Here is a 14532-nt window from a genome sequence, read left to right as displayed (position 1 = left end):
ATCAAGTACTAATTTCAAATTCAGAAGATAAACTACATATTGAAACTATGATAAAATAAATGAAAGACAACAAAAGAGACATTAAGATAAATTAACAACGAAACAGGGATGTTATATTGTTAGAATATAATAATAATTCAAGTATCTAAATGAAATAGCAAAAAAAAAAAAATTAGATGAAAATTTCTGAAACAAAAACAAAAGGTATGGCAATCTGTGGTAACACTATTCAAAATATCAAAATTATGCTTAACAAAGAAATAATAGAACAAGTTACAGAATTCAAATACTTAAGAAATATAATCTCCCAATACAATACTGATTCATAATTGGAAGCAAGGATGCAAATTTAGAATAGAATGGATGGCATAATTAAAAGAAATTTTGGAAACCAAAAATGACTAAAGAAACTCAATTGAGATGACATAACATGACCGCTAAATCATCTCTCAAATTTGGAAGTGAAACCTGGATTCAAAAACAAAGAAAGAGATAAAGATTAGAAGCAGCACAGATGAAGTTTGTAAGACATCTCCTGGGACTCACTAGATTAGATAAAAAGAAAACCACAGAAATAAGAAAACGATTAGATAAAAAGAGCATTTAAAAAATAGAAGATTATCAGCAAAATTGGCTACACAACATAGAAAGGATTCCCAAAATTTGCATAGAAATATAAATACAGGCAGAATAGACCGCGGACATCCAAGACTAAGATGGAAAGACCAACTTCAACTGCAGAGCAGCAATAGGACATAAAAACCTACACCTGAATTGCTCAGATGACGACAAACAAAGACTGATTACAAATAATGAGAAAGAACACTATGTTAGTTCGTGTGATGACATATTCCTATGTCATCCTGACAAATTCACCAGTTCTCTGATTAGGTTTTCAGTTAACGGTGAAGCTGTTGATGAGAAATGCGTCTCTGATATTGCACAATGGCAACCAACAGCGTTTAAAACCAGAAATGAACGTCTGACAAAGCAGGAAATCGACTGGGAGAGAAATTTCGGAGAGCAGCTTAATACAAATTGCAGAGCAATGAGAATATGGTGAACAAGTGGTGCCACCATCTGTGACGCAGCGAACCAAAAAAGCGTGAATCGGTGCGCAACTAAATGCTATGTGCAATCGGGACGCGAAGGGAGATTTATTTGACTGGAGCGTTCTGAATTTTCTCACAATTATTTTTAAAATACAAAGTGATATCGAGTGCAAACTATTTTTATTTAATTTGATAAACGGGTAAATGCTAAAAGAAATATCATTGGGATAGTTTTAGTCGGAGAAAAATCGAAATACACAGGGTAATACAGATGCATGAAATTTACCTTTTTTATTATCTCGGTTATTAACAACTGTTCTTTCGCGGAACATGCGAAAAACGGAAATTTTCGGAAAATGAAAATCGATGTTAAAATATTTCTATTACTTTGATTATTAAACAGCGGAATAGTTCCTATCCCTGTGATGAAAATGCATAAAATTATTCATTAATCTTCATTATCCTATCCTATTTTTAAATTGCAATTCGTTTGCATTTTCCTTTAAATTATCCTTTTAAATAGTCATATTATTTAAATTTTGATTTAAATAACAGAATTTAAATTATAATATTATGAAAAAAGAGACTGATAATCAACAAGTTGTTGATACTGTACTGTATTACTTGATTTTTACATTAACAATCAATTAAAAGAAAAATTCAAGAAAAAAGAGAAATTTAAAACAAAACTAATATTCTTTTTTAGTTAAGTGAACTAATATAGAGTACATGAAAAATAATAGATTCATTTCTTCAACTTCGTCTTCAAAATTTTAGGTATACCAAAGCAGAAAACTGAGTTTTCTGGATAAACCATTTGATGCTTTTATTGTGAGCTATATAAATAGGAAGAAAATCATTTTCGAAAACTGACTTTAAGAATTAATAATCAAAATTCCAGAAAAAGTAAAATAAAATTGTTCGTCTGAAAAGTTATGATGAGAACGAGTGCTATGTTTCTAAAACTTTCTAAAACTTTGTGACTAGCAAGATCCTGGAAGCTGCAGCTGAAATTCAATATCTGGGATGGGAGGACAAGGAGGTTCTGGTTGTTCCCTGAGTGCCAGCGTTACCAGTAAAGAGGCAGGTGCCTGAAAAAAAAATAAACAAAATTTCCAATTTTTTAGAAACAAGCTTGTATAACAACAGACTTAAGTATTGAAATAATGTGATTAGCGAAGAATCATAAATAAATCAAATACTAACCGTACAGTGAGGAGGAAGTCGAATAATCAATTCAAGTCTACATACACTGCACTGAGATGTGCAAATATCAAGAGCGGAAGGAAGTGCAGCGCCGTCCAACGTGATTTTCTCTTTCAAACCGTACGAAGCTAAACTAAGTTGCAACAAACCTGGAAAATGAAATATCAAATTTGATCCAGTTTGGTTTTGTTTATTTATAGGATATTCGATTCTTATTTTAAATTTATGTATTCGAAAAATTTTACGTTTTACATAATAATTACCGTTTATGAAGTTGTCGTATGTATATTGTGTTAGATATTCAAATATGAAATAGTAATTAATAATTATTTAATCATTGAAAAGTAATAACGCAAATGTTTTAATTAAAGCATAATTTTGAAAATGACAAATGTTTGACACAATAACCTAAATGCGAAAGAAAGAAAGAAAGATATCACACTATAAATGATTGTAACCTAACACGAAGAATACAAATGTCAGTTTCTACTCTTCCATAATTGTCTGTCAATTACATACAATTCTATTCGAATAATGAAAGGAAAAAAAAAAAAAAGAGCCAAATTCAGTGACTGAACCTCACTCAAATTTTTACCTCGCCTTTGTCAGTATTTAATAAGTCACAAGAATATGCACAGATGGTAATTTAAGAAGTTATATTAATTTAAAAGAAGGTAAGAATAAAAATCTAAGAAGCAGGGGAAGAGATTCAAAGTCCAGATATTTTCGGATGTAAAAGAGTAACAAAGAAAATAAAATATTACGAGCTGAATACAAGCAGGAAAGGATGAAATGAGATTTCCAATTAATATTTTTCTGATATTTCTATTAGAGACGGCTGCTTGGTACATTTGAAAGCCACAGCTGCCATATATAACTTGAATTAATATCTCATAATTTTAAGAGCCATGGATTTATAATAATACATTTGAAATAACAATACCACTGAATTTATTGTTGAAAACATTAATAAACTTAGAGGAATATTCCATAATCTGATAACTAAGTGTCTATTTCAATAATTTTTAAACAAATTTTAAATATTATTATATATGAATAATTTATTCTTCTCTGCTTACTTGTATTAACGCAGAATGTGATGTTTTCGCTAAAAGGGAACAACTTTCGTCTAAAACGATACAATCAGGGATAAAAACGCTAACAGAAATAAGAGGTGGGACATTAATGATTTCGTTATCTAAATCAAACAGAAAGAAACAGCGTTAAATGCATGAAATCATAAATATGCATTAAATCTTTCAAAATATTATAATATCCGTGTTTATATCTGGTTTATATGGTAGAAAGAGTTACTGCTTATCCAATGGCATGTGCCTGATGACAGTGCGTTGCAATTCGTCAAACTATTTATAAGATATTGCTACACTTCGTTCGGTTTGTCTGTAGGTTGAACATGTAAATAATGAGAATAATCGGACTTTGGGTTATAATAATAGATTAGTTTCGAAATCAGAGGACGAGCACTGGTACGCCCCCCCCCCCCACCACACACACACTTGAAATATACAAAGTGTCAGTTTTTTTTTCCTTTTTAAATAAATTACTGAAATTTTATCAGTAACATTAACGGATTATTCATAATTTAAATCCGGACATGTGCATTATGTTTAGATCTGTCGTTATACAGCCAAACCGACATTTTGGCTGTATAATGATGTTTGCTACCTTCAGCGGCATGAAGATAGCAATCATTTTAAGGATGACTGTAATCCAAATTTTACCATCATCGAATAATCTTTAATGAAACCATAAAATTTTATTATTAAGACTACACTAATTCTGTGGCAGAATATGAATAATTACAGAACCACAAGACTGATTCACTATAACTAAATTATTAAAATTAATTATAAATTGCCAGACTTTTATTTTTTAATAAATTAAATTGCTAAGCCCAAGATATATTGGTATTTTCAATACATTTTAAATATATAGTGAATTCTGATCATAGCATAATATGTTACAGTGGAGGTTAGACTATGTTTTTTTAAAAAATTATTTTTGTGTAATTAATTATTGTCAGTTCCGAGAATTCAGTAAATCGACATTCGGCATGTATTGCGACCACGTTTTCAATAAATCACACTGAAATGTCTCTGTAGGTTGCTGATATGGAAATGATATATTTTCAGATTATATCAAGCAGAAGTAGAAGATTTAGGAAAAATATAATCATGAATAAACGCGTTGTCTTATTTCTTCTTCTTCTTCTTTTCTTCTTCTTCTTCTCATTATTATTATTATTTCAGAGATTGTAAATATATATTCGTCCTCTGCAGAAGATATAACTAATGGGATCACTGAAAGGAGACAAAAATCAGGTATTCTAGGAGTAGAATCAGATCAATTCACAGATTTTTCATCTTCTCCAGTTGATGGCTTGGATAATAAGAAACCTAAGTTAGATCTTCCCTCAGAATACTCGAATGAATTGCTAAATACAAATTCATCTTCGGGAGAGGAAACTAATAGCCGAAGTGAAAATACTTCAGAAAATCCAATGAATTTGCAAAGATGGATTCATCCTCTGGAGAATACATAGCTGAAGGCCTCATTGAAAGAAGACCAACATGAGATATTCAAGATGAATCGTCTCCGTTCACAGATTGAACTTCCCCATTTGATGGCTTGGAGAATAAGAAACCTAAGCAAGATCTTCCATCAGAAGACCCGAATGACTTATCAAATACGACTTCATCCTTGGAGACGAAACTACTGACAGTCTACTCGGAAAAATTCCAGGAAAAGCCTATCAATTTGCAAATCTATATTCGTCTTCCTCTGGAGAGAACGTACCTAATGGCCTCATTGAAAGGAGACCAAGATCAGATATTCCAGAGATGAATCAGAACAATTCACAGATTCATCTTCACCAGGAGACGGGTTGGAAAATAAGAAACCTAAACTAAATCTTCCATCAGAACACTCGAATGAATTGCCGAATACCAAATTATCTTTGGGAGTGGAATGGACTGACAGCCTAAGTGAAAACATTTCAGGAAAATCCAATGAATTTGCAAAGATGGATTCGTCTTCTGGAGAAGACATAACTGATAACCTCCTTGAAAGGAAGAGGATTAATATTTTAGAATCAAAGAAATTAACAAATTCGTCATCTTTCTCAAAACGCATTGCTGGCCTTTGATTCTAAAATTAATATATTAGAATCAAAGAAATTAACAGATTCGTAATATTTCTCAAAAAGCGTTGCCAGCCTCGCTGGCCTTTGATTCTAAAATTAATATTTTTGAATCAAAGAAATTAACAGATTCGTCATCTTTCTCTTATTCTTTTTCTCGTAGAGAATAAGAAATCGTAACTGGATCTTCAAGCAGCAGACCCGAATGAAACATCAAAGATCAATTTATACTCGGAAGAAGATGCTGATTGAGTAATTGAAAATAAGATACAGCAAGACTTCAGGAGAATCCACTGGATATGGTGGAAATGGATCCATCCTCTGGAAAGGATATATCTGATAACATAGCTGAAAATGAAATATTAAGACAGCTTCCAGGAGAAGCCAATGAATTGGTGAACATAGATTCGCCCTCTGAAAAGGACACAAGTAATGACCTCGTTGAAAGTGAATCGAAACAGATTCAAAAGCTAGTAACTTACTATACGCGTATTCGACTTTTTTGGAAGACATTCCAGATGATTCTATCCATAATAAGGAGCCAAACAATATACTCCAGGAAATAATATTATCCCCCCCCCCCTGTTTTTAAGGCTGACACTTGAAATAAAAAAAAACTTAATAGTAGTAGTAACACCATAATCCACTTTATCTGCTAGAATACTTAAAATATTTTACAAGATGAAGTTCGACCAAAAAACAAGAGTAAAATCTGAAAACAAAACAAAAAAAAACAAAAAAAAAACAATTAATATGAGTAAGAGATGCTTAATGTTTCCTTAAAAAGGCACAAGGTACAAAGCAAATTCAAATAAAATTCTTAGAAGATATTAATAGGCTGCCACATCAAAAGATATATAAACTGCATCTTAATGTAAGGATCAACATACCAATCCGTGTAAACGTAGCAACAATATCAGAGCCACAAATTCATCTAGCATTGTAGGAAAACTGAATGATGAAGTGGAATAATAAAATTCATGAAGAAAAATTAGCAATACGAGATATAAACTATAAATTAGAATATTTAGAAAATATAGGGACTAAAGTGAGCAATAACAAACAAGCGAACTCCTCTGAGAAATAATATCCACAATGATATTATTTCGTAAAATGTGGTACTTGTACTCCTAGGGATACATAAAAGGTCTTTAGGGATCACGAAACATTTTTTAAATATTTATTGATTTATATCAATTTTATATTTTTGTAGCAGATAAGTGCAGGTCTATTCACTAATTAATTTTTAAATAACTAGAAATCTAAATGAACTTTTAAGGAAGTGTGTTTCTTGCACATACGGTTTAATAACATCAGTTCAAACATAGTCATTAAATTCAAATATTCTAGTTGAGTCACATTTTGCGCTATTTTCAGCAACGATTATTAGGCAAATGTATTTTCGTCTCTTTGAATGTGTGGAGAATGTTTCTAAAAACAAATGTTCAACGAACAATATTGTGAGAGTTCTTAGTTTCTATTGTACATGTACATGCTGATTTAATTTTATGATTGCTTATACATTGTATTTTTTATTATTAATGTCTGCTATATATTATTCTCATACGAATAATAATAAATAAAAAATAGATATACGGTAAACTGAGTTGAAAACATGCTCAAAAGTATTTGTAAAAGAAACTGTATTTAATTTTGTTTATTTTAATTATTTCTTTAATTTAATTATTTCGTTCGTTTAATTATTTAATACCCTTAAATGCCAAGCTAGTTGGCAGAGTGGTCAACGTATCCGCTCTCCAGCTGAAAGGCTGCAGGTTCGAATCGCGCTGTGGACATGGATGGTTGAAATTGTCTACGAAAATACTAGTGTTGATGATGGACTCTAGATGGCGGTGGTGTGGATGATGATGGTAGTTGCGGTTCATTGTAGTTGGTGTATTTGAGTGGTGGAGACAGAGTTGTGGAAGGGGTGTCCTCCCTCGATGAGTCTTTAATAAATTTAGCATAAATTTGAAGCAGGAAATTGAGATTTTAATGACTTTATATTTCGAAAATTACATTTATATTTCGAAATTCAGATATACTTCAATTCAGTATCACCAGATGGCAACAGAATGCAGTTGCCAATTGATAGTGTAACAACCAACCTGTTTGCTACATACATACTGTATCGTTTTTTTTTATTTAACTTTAAAAAACTACCAATTCTCCGTTGAAGGCTTGAAGGCCTAAGCAATGTAAATTAGAAAGCGATACATCCTAAATAAATCCATACGTTTATGTCTTTTTCGACATTCTTAACGACTCAAAAGTCATAACAGCAGTCAAAATTTCTTTATGTATCTCAACTGGGAGTAAAAGAAAATATTCATGCGGCCACCACCAAACTCGGATTTTTATTAAAGATTATTACATGGTTGATGTTATAGATAAGAGATTGTTTACTCTAAAATTAGGTGCTTACAAAACATTGCTGTTTCCACTGGTAGCTAATTTAGGGCGCCATTCATTTATTTCTTTATATCGAAAAGGTTCGTTTAGAATAGCTTCGGATTATACGCTTTCTATTGCACTTTCCAGTTTCACAATTTACCTTTTAGAAATTTTAATCCAATAAAACAAAACATGTTTTATTTCGAAGAAATACGAAGATTTTTTTTGCAGTAAATTTGCACTTTATAATAACGAAAAGGATCTACAGCGACTGAGTAATTCTCGTATTATATTAGGCAGATAATATTTGCCAAAATTAATTTCTTTAGGATCACTCTTTTCATTTACTTCATACTTTTCGTTTTTCCACAATTTCATAATATTACAATAGCTTTATTTTGAGGAAATATTTCCTCACAGATGGCAGCACTATATATATGCCTTGTTTCATTTTTATTTTAAATTTCAAAGCTATCATTACGTTTCATTCTAATTAAAACTTTACGTCATCTTAAAAAGTTCTGATGCCCTCAAAATTTAGTAACTCATTGTTTTATACACTTGAATAATAAAGCTCTTTCCTGTGAAATAAAAAAAAAACTTGACTGTTTACACTGCTATGTTCGAGAAATTGAAATCAAAACAGGTTTAATGTGAACAGTAAGAATTCATATTTGGATTATCGAAGGAGCAAGCGTAAAAGTTTAGTTATTACTTTGGTGTCTTTGGATTTTTTAGCACTTCGCTGTACGGCAGTGGCAGTGCTGTAAACCTCGTTCTGGTAAGTAGACTTATATAATTTTTGTATTCTTGTGTTATAATTTAACTTTATAATTATAATGCATTTGTTTGCGTTTAACGAAGTAATGTGCAATAATTTTACTGACATACAGAAAGCATTTGATTTTGTTTGGCATAATGCATTTCCGAAAAGTCTACAACGTTACGGGATAGACAACAAAATAATACGACTAATTGAATCTCTGTGCTCATCTTCTGAAATGATGGTCCAAATTAGGGGGAATTATAGCCCTCCCTTTCCAATGGAGCGCAGAGCGAGTCACGTGTGCAAGTAATCACCAATGCTATCGAATATGTTGTAAACGAATCTCTAGAGAACTGTGATACTGGAGTAATGGTAGGAGGAAGAAGAATAAACCATATAACGTTTGTTGATGGTATTGATATTCTAGCTGAAAACAAATTTGATCTTCAGGAAATCACCACAAGATTAGCTTATACGATTAAAAATATGGCTCAAACATAAGTACCCGAAAATCAAAAACAATGACCAAAATCTGTGCATCTCAACAAGATGGAAGTACTGTAACAGAAACGAAAAAAAAAACTACTTGAAGATACACCCATACAAGAAGTTGATCAGTTTAATTACCTGAGCCATTTCTTTAATAAAGATGGCATATTGTTAAATTGTGAATGAAGCTATGTTATGTAATTTATTATTTTTCATTCACATTTAACATTGCTTATTAAATATTAATCATGGTTTATATAAAATTGTTTATTTTCCCTTAATTAAGAATTACTAATTAAATATTTATTCAAAACTTGACCTATTATTAGTTTATAAAATAATAATGTGTTTAGAATTTTGTGTAACTAAATATATGTGGTGTAACGTAAAGTGTTAATTTATATTTAACTGTATACGTAATCAAAAAGTTAAAGAAGTAGCTTAAATATTCTGTTGTTTTATTTTGTGAAATATTTAATGTTATGTAATCACTCATGAATAATAATAGACCATACATTACATTAGCGAAATGTTTACGTGCAGTCTGTTGTCATGGAGACGCACGCGTAAACAACCACGAGTGGAGTAGAGCGTGGCGTTCGAACGTAAGGTGGGAGTGAAGGTCAGATAGATAGATATAGAGAGAAGAGGAAGGTCATAGATAAGACGGATATAGAGAAGAATTATTATTAAGAAGGAGGAGAGAGTTTTGCGGAACCCAGATTATATAATCCTCAGGGCAGAGATTTATGAGTATAGTGTTCGGAAGTGAACCTATAAGTAGTGAAACATAAAGTTTAATGTTATAAGCGAAAACTGCTGTTGTTATGAAGAAAGGCTGATACCGTAATCAGATAAAAGGAAACTGGACAGTCAATGCGAAAATTCTGATTAGTTCTAGTTAATCTGGATTACGATTAAATTCTATGTTGCCCTAGGAAAAGGTTATATTGATTACTTGGAGAAAAGTGAACAGGAAAAGATATTAGTACCTAATTACTGTTGTTTGGAATAGTGAAGTGCGACTTACAGTAATACAGTTTAAACTATGGAGAATATTTGTTATGTGTGTTCCGCTAATGTTAATTAAGTTAATTAAGTTAATTAAGTTAATTCATAAGTGCTCTCTCAATAATTTGATGTATTGAAGAATTTGTCTGGTAAGAGTAGTTGTATAAGTTTCTCTATTCTAGCATTAACTGTAATATACCTCCGATGCTCAAGGTCCGGGAATATATTTGCTTGGAATATAGCTTACGTAGTTTATTGCCTGCTGTGAATATAAACATTGAGCTGAAAGATTTGTGAAGACTGAATAAAATGTGAAATTGTTATATTAACTTGAGATAAGAAGATTTGTGTTTTTGAGACTGTGAATAGTATATGAAAGTTAGAACATTGAATTAGCATCAGTGACCTAAGAAGATGTGTTAAGTTAATTGTATAGTTCCATTTCAAAATAGAGTTCTTGTATTTTGTTAACCATATCATATATTAAATATTTTATTTTGTTGATCTAAATATTGTGTTTGCCTGAATTCCTTATTATTGCACCGTTCATAAACATTCGAATCTTGCGGGAACCCCAAGTAAAAATAATAATAGATGATTCGGCCCAATGAGATGACTGCTAACTTAATTTAGAACTGATCCTACTATTTATATAGACTAATCTAAGAATAGGGTGGCGCAGTATAAATATAAATTTCCCTACTTTTGGATCGGTGATCATTTCGTAATTAGTTGTATTATTCATAAAAGTGACTTGAAACTAGATAGATTTAGAACACGACAGAAGGAGCCGTCACGACAATATCAAGATAGGATATTAGAACCAAATTTGCAAAAGTAACAACAGCACTCCAAAAACTGAAACCACTATGGACAAGTAACAAGCTTACAATTACCAACAGATTACGCCTGATTGACATACTAATTAATTAAGTAGTTCTATACGGAAGTGAAACTTAGATCATCTTAAATGAAGATGGAAATAAGTAGTGGAATTTGAAATGAGGCGCTATAGACGTCTCCTAAATATACCCTGACCACATCACAAAGTTTGAAGTTATTATTTAATACCCGTCTGTTTTATATTTTTCTTGTGCAAATGTGATAAATAACTAATAACAATAAACGGGTTTTGCTTATAATCCATAACAGTCAGGAAGTGACTCGTCTTTTTTAAGACAGAATTAAAATTCTTCTTAGATTCGAATTGAAATATTGGAAAAATCGGTGTCAGTATTATTTCTTTTGCAATTTTTATTTACATTCCTTTGACATAGTTCCGATCATCTTGACAATAGTGTGAGCTAGTTTTTTTTTCACGCGCAGCTTTGCTTGCACATGAATATAAAACTAAGCAAGAATATAATTTCTTGGCAAATTTAATCCAGTTTGTTTTATTTAAATAGTCGATTGGAATTTCTGAACATCCTCCAAAGAAATGATTCCACTGATCAATATCTTTGCTAAAAACCACTTATATTTATGTTGCCTGAAAATATAATCAGTAACTTGAGCTGTATGAAACAGAATGGGAAGAATATGGCAAATATGTTTGTATCTGAGTTGCAGTTGAGGATAGAAATGAATGATAGAAATGACGCAAATCGGTTGAGTTGTCACGTTGTTTGTACTGCGGCTGAAGAAACTTAAGGTATGAGGCGAGAGCGGAATGTCTGCTGAGTATGTTTATTTTATTTATTATTTTCTAGGTTTACTTTAGAGTTTTGCTTTCTACGCATGAAAACAACTAATATATTCAGTTGAGAAGTGCCTATAGAGGTCCTTGGAGTTGGAGACGAATTAGAACCGAATTAATTCCAATGAAAGAGGAGGGTTATTAGAAACTGAACTACGAAGATCATTTTCTTGCATACGTCGAACAGTATGCAGGAAATAATAATCTCCAGTCATAAGCATACTTCATGTTGTTTCGTTCCTGTAGGATTTCTTTTCCAGTAGCGGAAATTTAATTGGTGTTTCGATTAATGTTTCTTCAATAACAAAGTGGAGTATTTAATTTTATGTAGCCCTAAATGAGACTACTGTTAAGTGTTGATAAATGAGCACTCTTGTTATAGTTTTGCGTAGACATGAGGCACTGGTCAGAACATGAAATTAAAGTTAACATTAAGAAAGAAAATATTGAAGACAATCATTTCTTCAGGTCCAATGGACAGACATTTGTGTGTGTGTGTGTGTGTGTGTGTGTGTGTGTGTGTGTGTGTGTGTGTGTGTGTGTGTGTGTGTGTGTGTGTGTGTGTGTGTGCGTGTGTGCGCGTGTGTGTGTGCGTGTGTGTGCGTGTGTGTGTGTGTGTGTGCGTGCTATGTAAACATACTTCACTCACTGAAAATTGGAATGCTTTCTTCTTGTAATGTTTCTAATTTCAACAATTGAATATTTCCGGATAAACTATTATATCTTGTCTCAGAATTATTTGCCAAGCAATTACTAAAGAGCCACAAGGCTTCATTTCGGCGATGTAAAATTACACGGGCAAAGTGGATACTAAATTCATCATTATTTCAAAGCCGAATCTTTGTAGAAATTATAGAGTTTAAGTTGAATTGCGAGCTTACGCGAATACAAACCTCTACATCCTCGAGTTGCCTTAACTTGCATTACTTAAAAGACACGAGCGCTGCCCAAGCGGTCATATATTCGACGTTCATTAGTTCATTTAGTAAAGATTTCACTGGCTTGAAAGCTGTTTCGAACTGGTTGGTTCTCTTCAGAAACTAGGCAAAAATCTTAAGAGAGCAAAAACTCTCGATCAGTACTAAGGAAATCAAAATGTCACAGAAATATATTTTTCGTAAGTAAAGGAAACTTTCATAGGTTCAACAAACATTCGGCTTTAAAATAATGATGGATTTAGTGTTCACTTTGCCTATATAATTCTATATCGCCGAGACGACGCCGTATGGCTCGTTCTTTAATAATTACTTCGACGCACCGACCTAGAGTTCACTTGTCTCTGACATTTCGATATTCTTATTATAGAATGAGAGTTTTTGCTGTCTTAAGGTTTCTGGCTTTGAATAACTCTTGAGAATCAAGGGATTGGTGTTTTCCGGGATGGTCTCTATCGGGGCGGTGTCGGCGAATGCCTTTCCCTGGATTATGAGCTGTCCTTCTAGGTGATCGGGTAAGCCTGCCATTGAGTAGACCATCTTCTGAGTTAAATGATTCTTCGGGTCACTCGTTGAGTTTAGATTGATATGGGGGGATTGCCTACTTTTTGGAGCAGACCCTTTTCTTATGTAGTGTTGTCTAAAGAGAAAGAACCAGTTGGATCCAGCTGTCAGGCCAGTGAAATCTTTACGAAATGCATTAATAAAAAGCGAATATGTAAGCTGAGGCAACTCGGGGATGCCGAGGATTGTATTCTTGTAAGCTCTCACGTCAAATTAAAAACACTTGACTTTGAAATGATGATGGATCTAGTATCCACGTCGCTTATGTTATTTCACAAGGGCTAGGATATATACTTTTCTTTCTGAAATTAACTGTAATAGACATGCTCACCATGGACATATAAATAAATAGCTTTGTGAAAAAATACTGGTTAGATAAAAGATATTTTTTTTAGAATGTTTACTTTTTTTCACTGTGCATTTATTTTTGGCAGAGATTTTTCAAGAATCTTAATGCGGAGAACAGGCATTATCTATTTTTTACGGTTATGTTCTGTAGTATTAAAAAGATAATAATATAATATCTAAGAATTAAAGTATTTCATTAAATCGTGACGTGACTGTGTGAGAGTGAAATTTATCTTAAATTTTACGCCTGTTTGTATTATATCATTCTGAAAGAAATCATCGGATAGATCATTCTTCTCTTCCGAGTTTTCACGTAGTTGTAAGCATGATTATATGTTTTTTTGTGTAGCCCATTCTTCATGCTTGTTTTGCCCTGACGTCTGCGTGATGCCTTATTTATTCTAAGTGGTAGTGAGCCATTCGATGAGTCCTCGATATTGTATCTTTGGGGATTTGCAGTAAGAGTATGTTCCTTTATAAATTAAGAGTAAGACATTATCTCGTCGAAAGTGTCAGCAGGATTATTACATATAATGTCAGCGGTATCATGTCGATAATATTTCCAAAAGTTTAACTTCTTCATACTATTGACCTCCGCAGTGGTTATTAGATGCCCAGCTTTTAAGATAAGCGATTTCTTGTACGATATGTCTAATCTGAAAAATTTTTCGTTTTTTCATTCTTCTAGATAGATCACAGAGACTCAAAAGAAGTCATTCGTTAGAAGAAACGTCAAATCATATGCAGTGTTTAATATTTAATATTTTGTAATGAAAGAACAGACTAAAGTTGTATGTGAAGCATGACTAGGCATCTTTGACAAACGTTGCTGTAATGAAGAGGAAATGGCCACCTGATTCGTATGACTGTCAAACTTATTGCGTCGAAGAGCATCAGAAATGATTTGCCTA

The 14532-nt window shown here is 32.3% G+C and overlaps 1 protein-coding gene across 1 annotated transcript in view; it reads left to right on the top strand.

The window, feature by feature from the left end:
• LOC150106737 (uncharacterized) overlaps window positions 1–4821 on the top strand; it is a 47832-nt gene extending 43011 nt beyond the window's left edge. The window contains exon 5 of the mRNA XM_090393465.1: window positions 4529–4821. Coding sequence (XP_090249591.1) covers window positions 4529–4821 — 293 coding nt within the window. The remainder of the gene's footprint in view (window positions 1–4528) is intronic.
• The last annotated feature ends 9711 nt before the right edge of the window (window positions 4822–14532 follow it).

This window comes from Typopeltis vanoorti, chromosome 5 (genome assembly GCF_054136105.1).
Source record: "Typopeltis vanoorti isolate ZY-2024b chromosome 5, IOZ_Tvanoo_1.0, whole genome shotgun sequence".
Lineage (NCBI taxonomy): Eukaryota > Metazoa > Arthropoda > Arachnida > Uropygi > Thelyphonidae > Typopeltis > Typopeltis vanoorti.
Note: the sequence above shows the minus strand (reverse complement) of the source record. Positions and strands in the feature narration are given on the sequence as shown.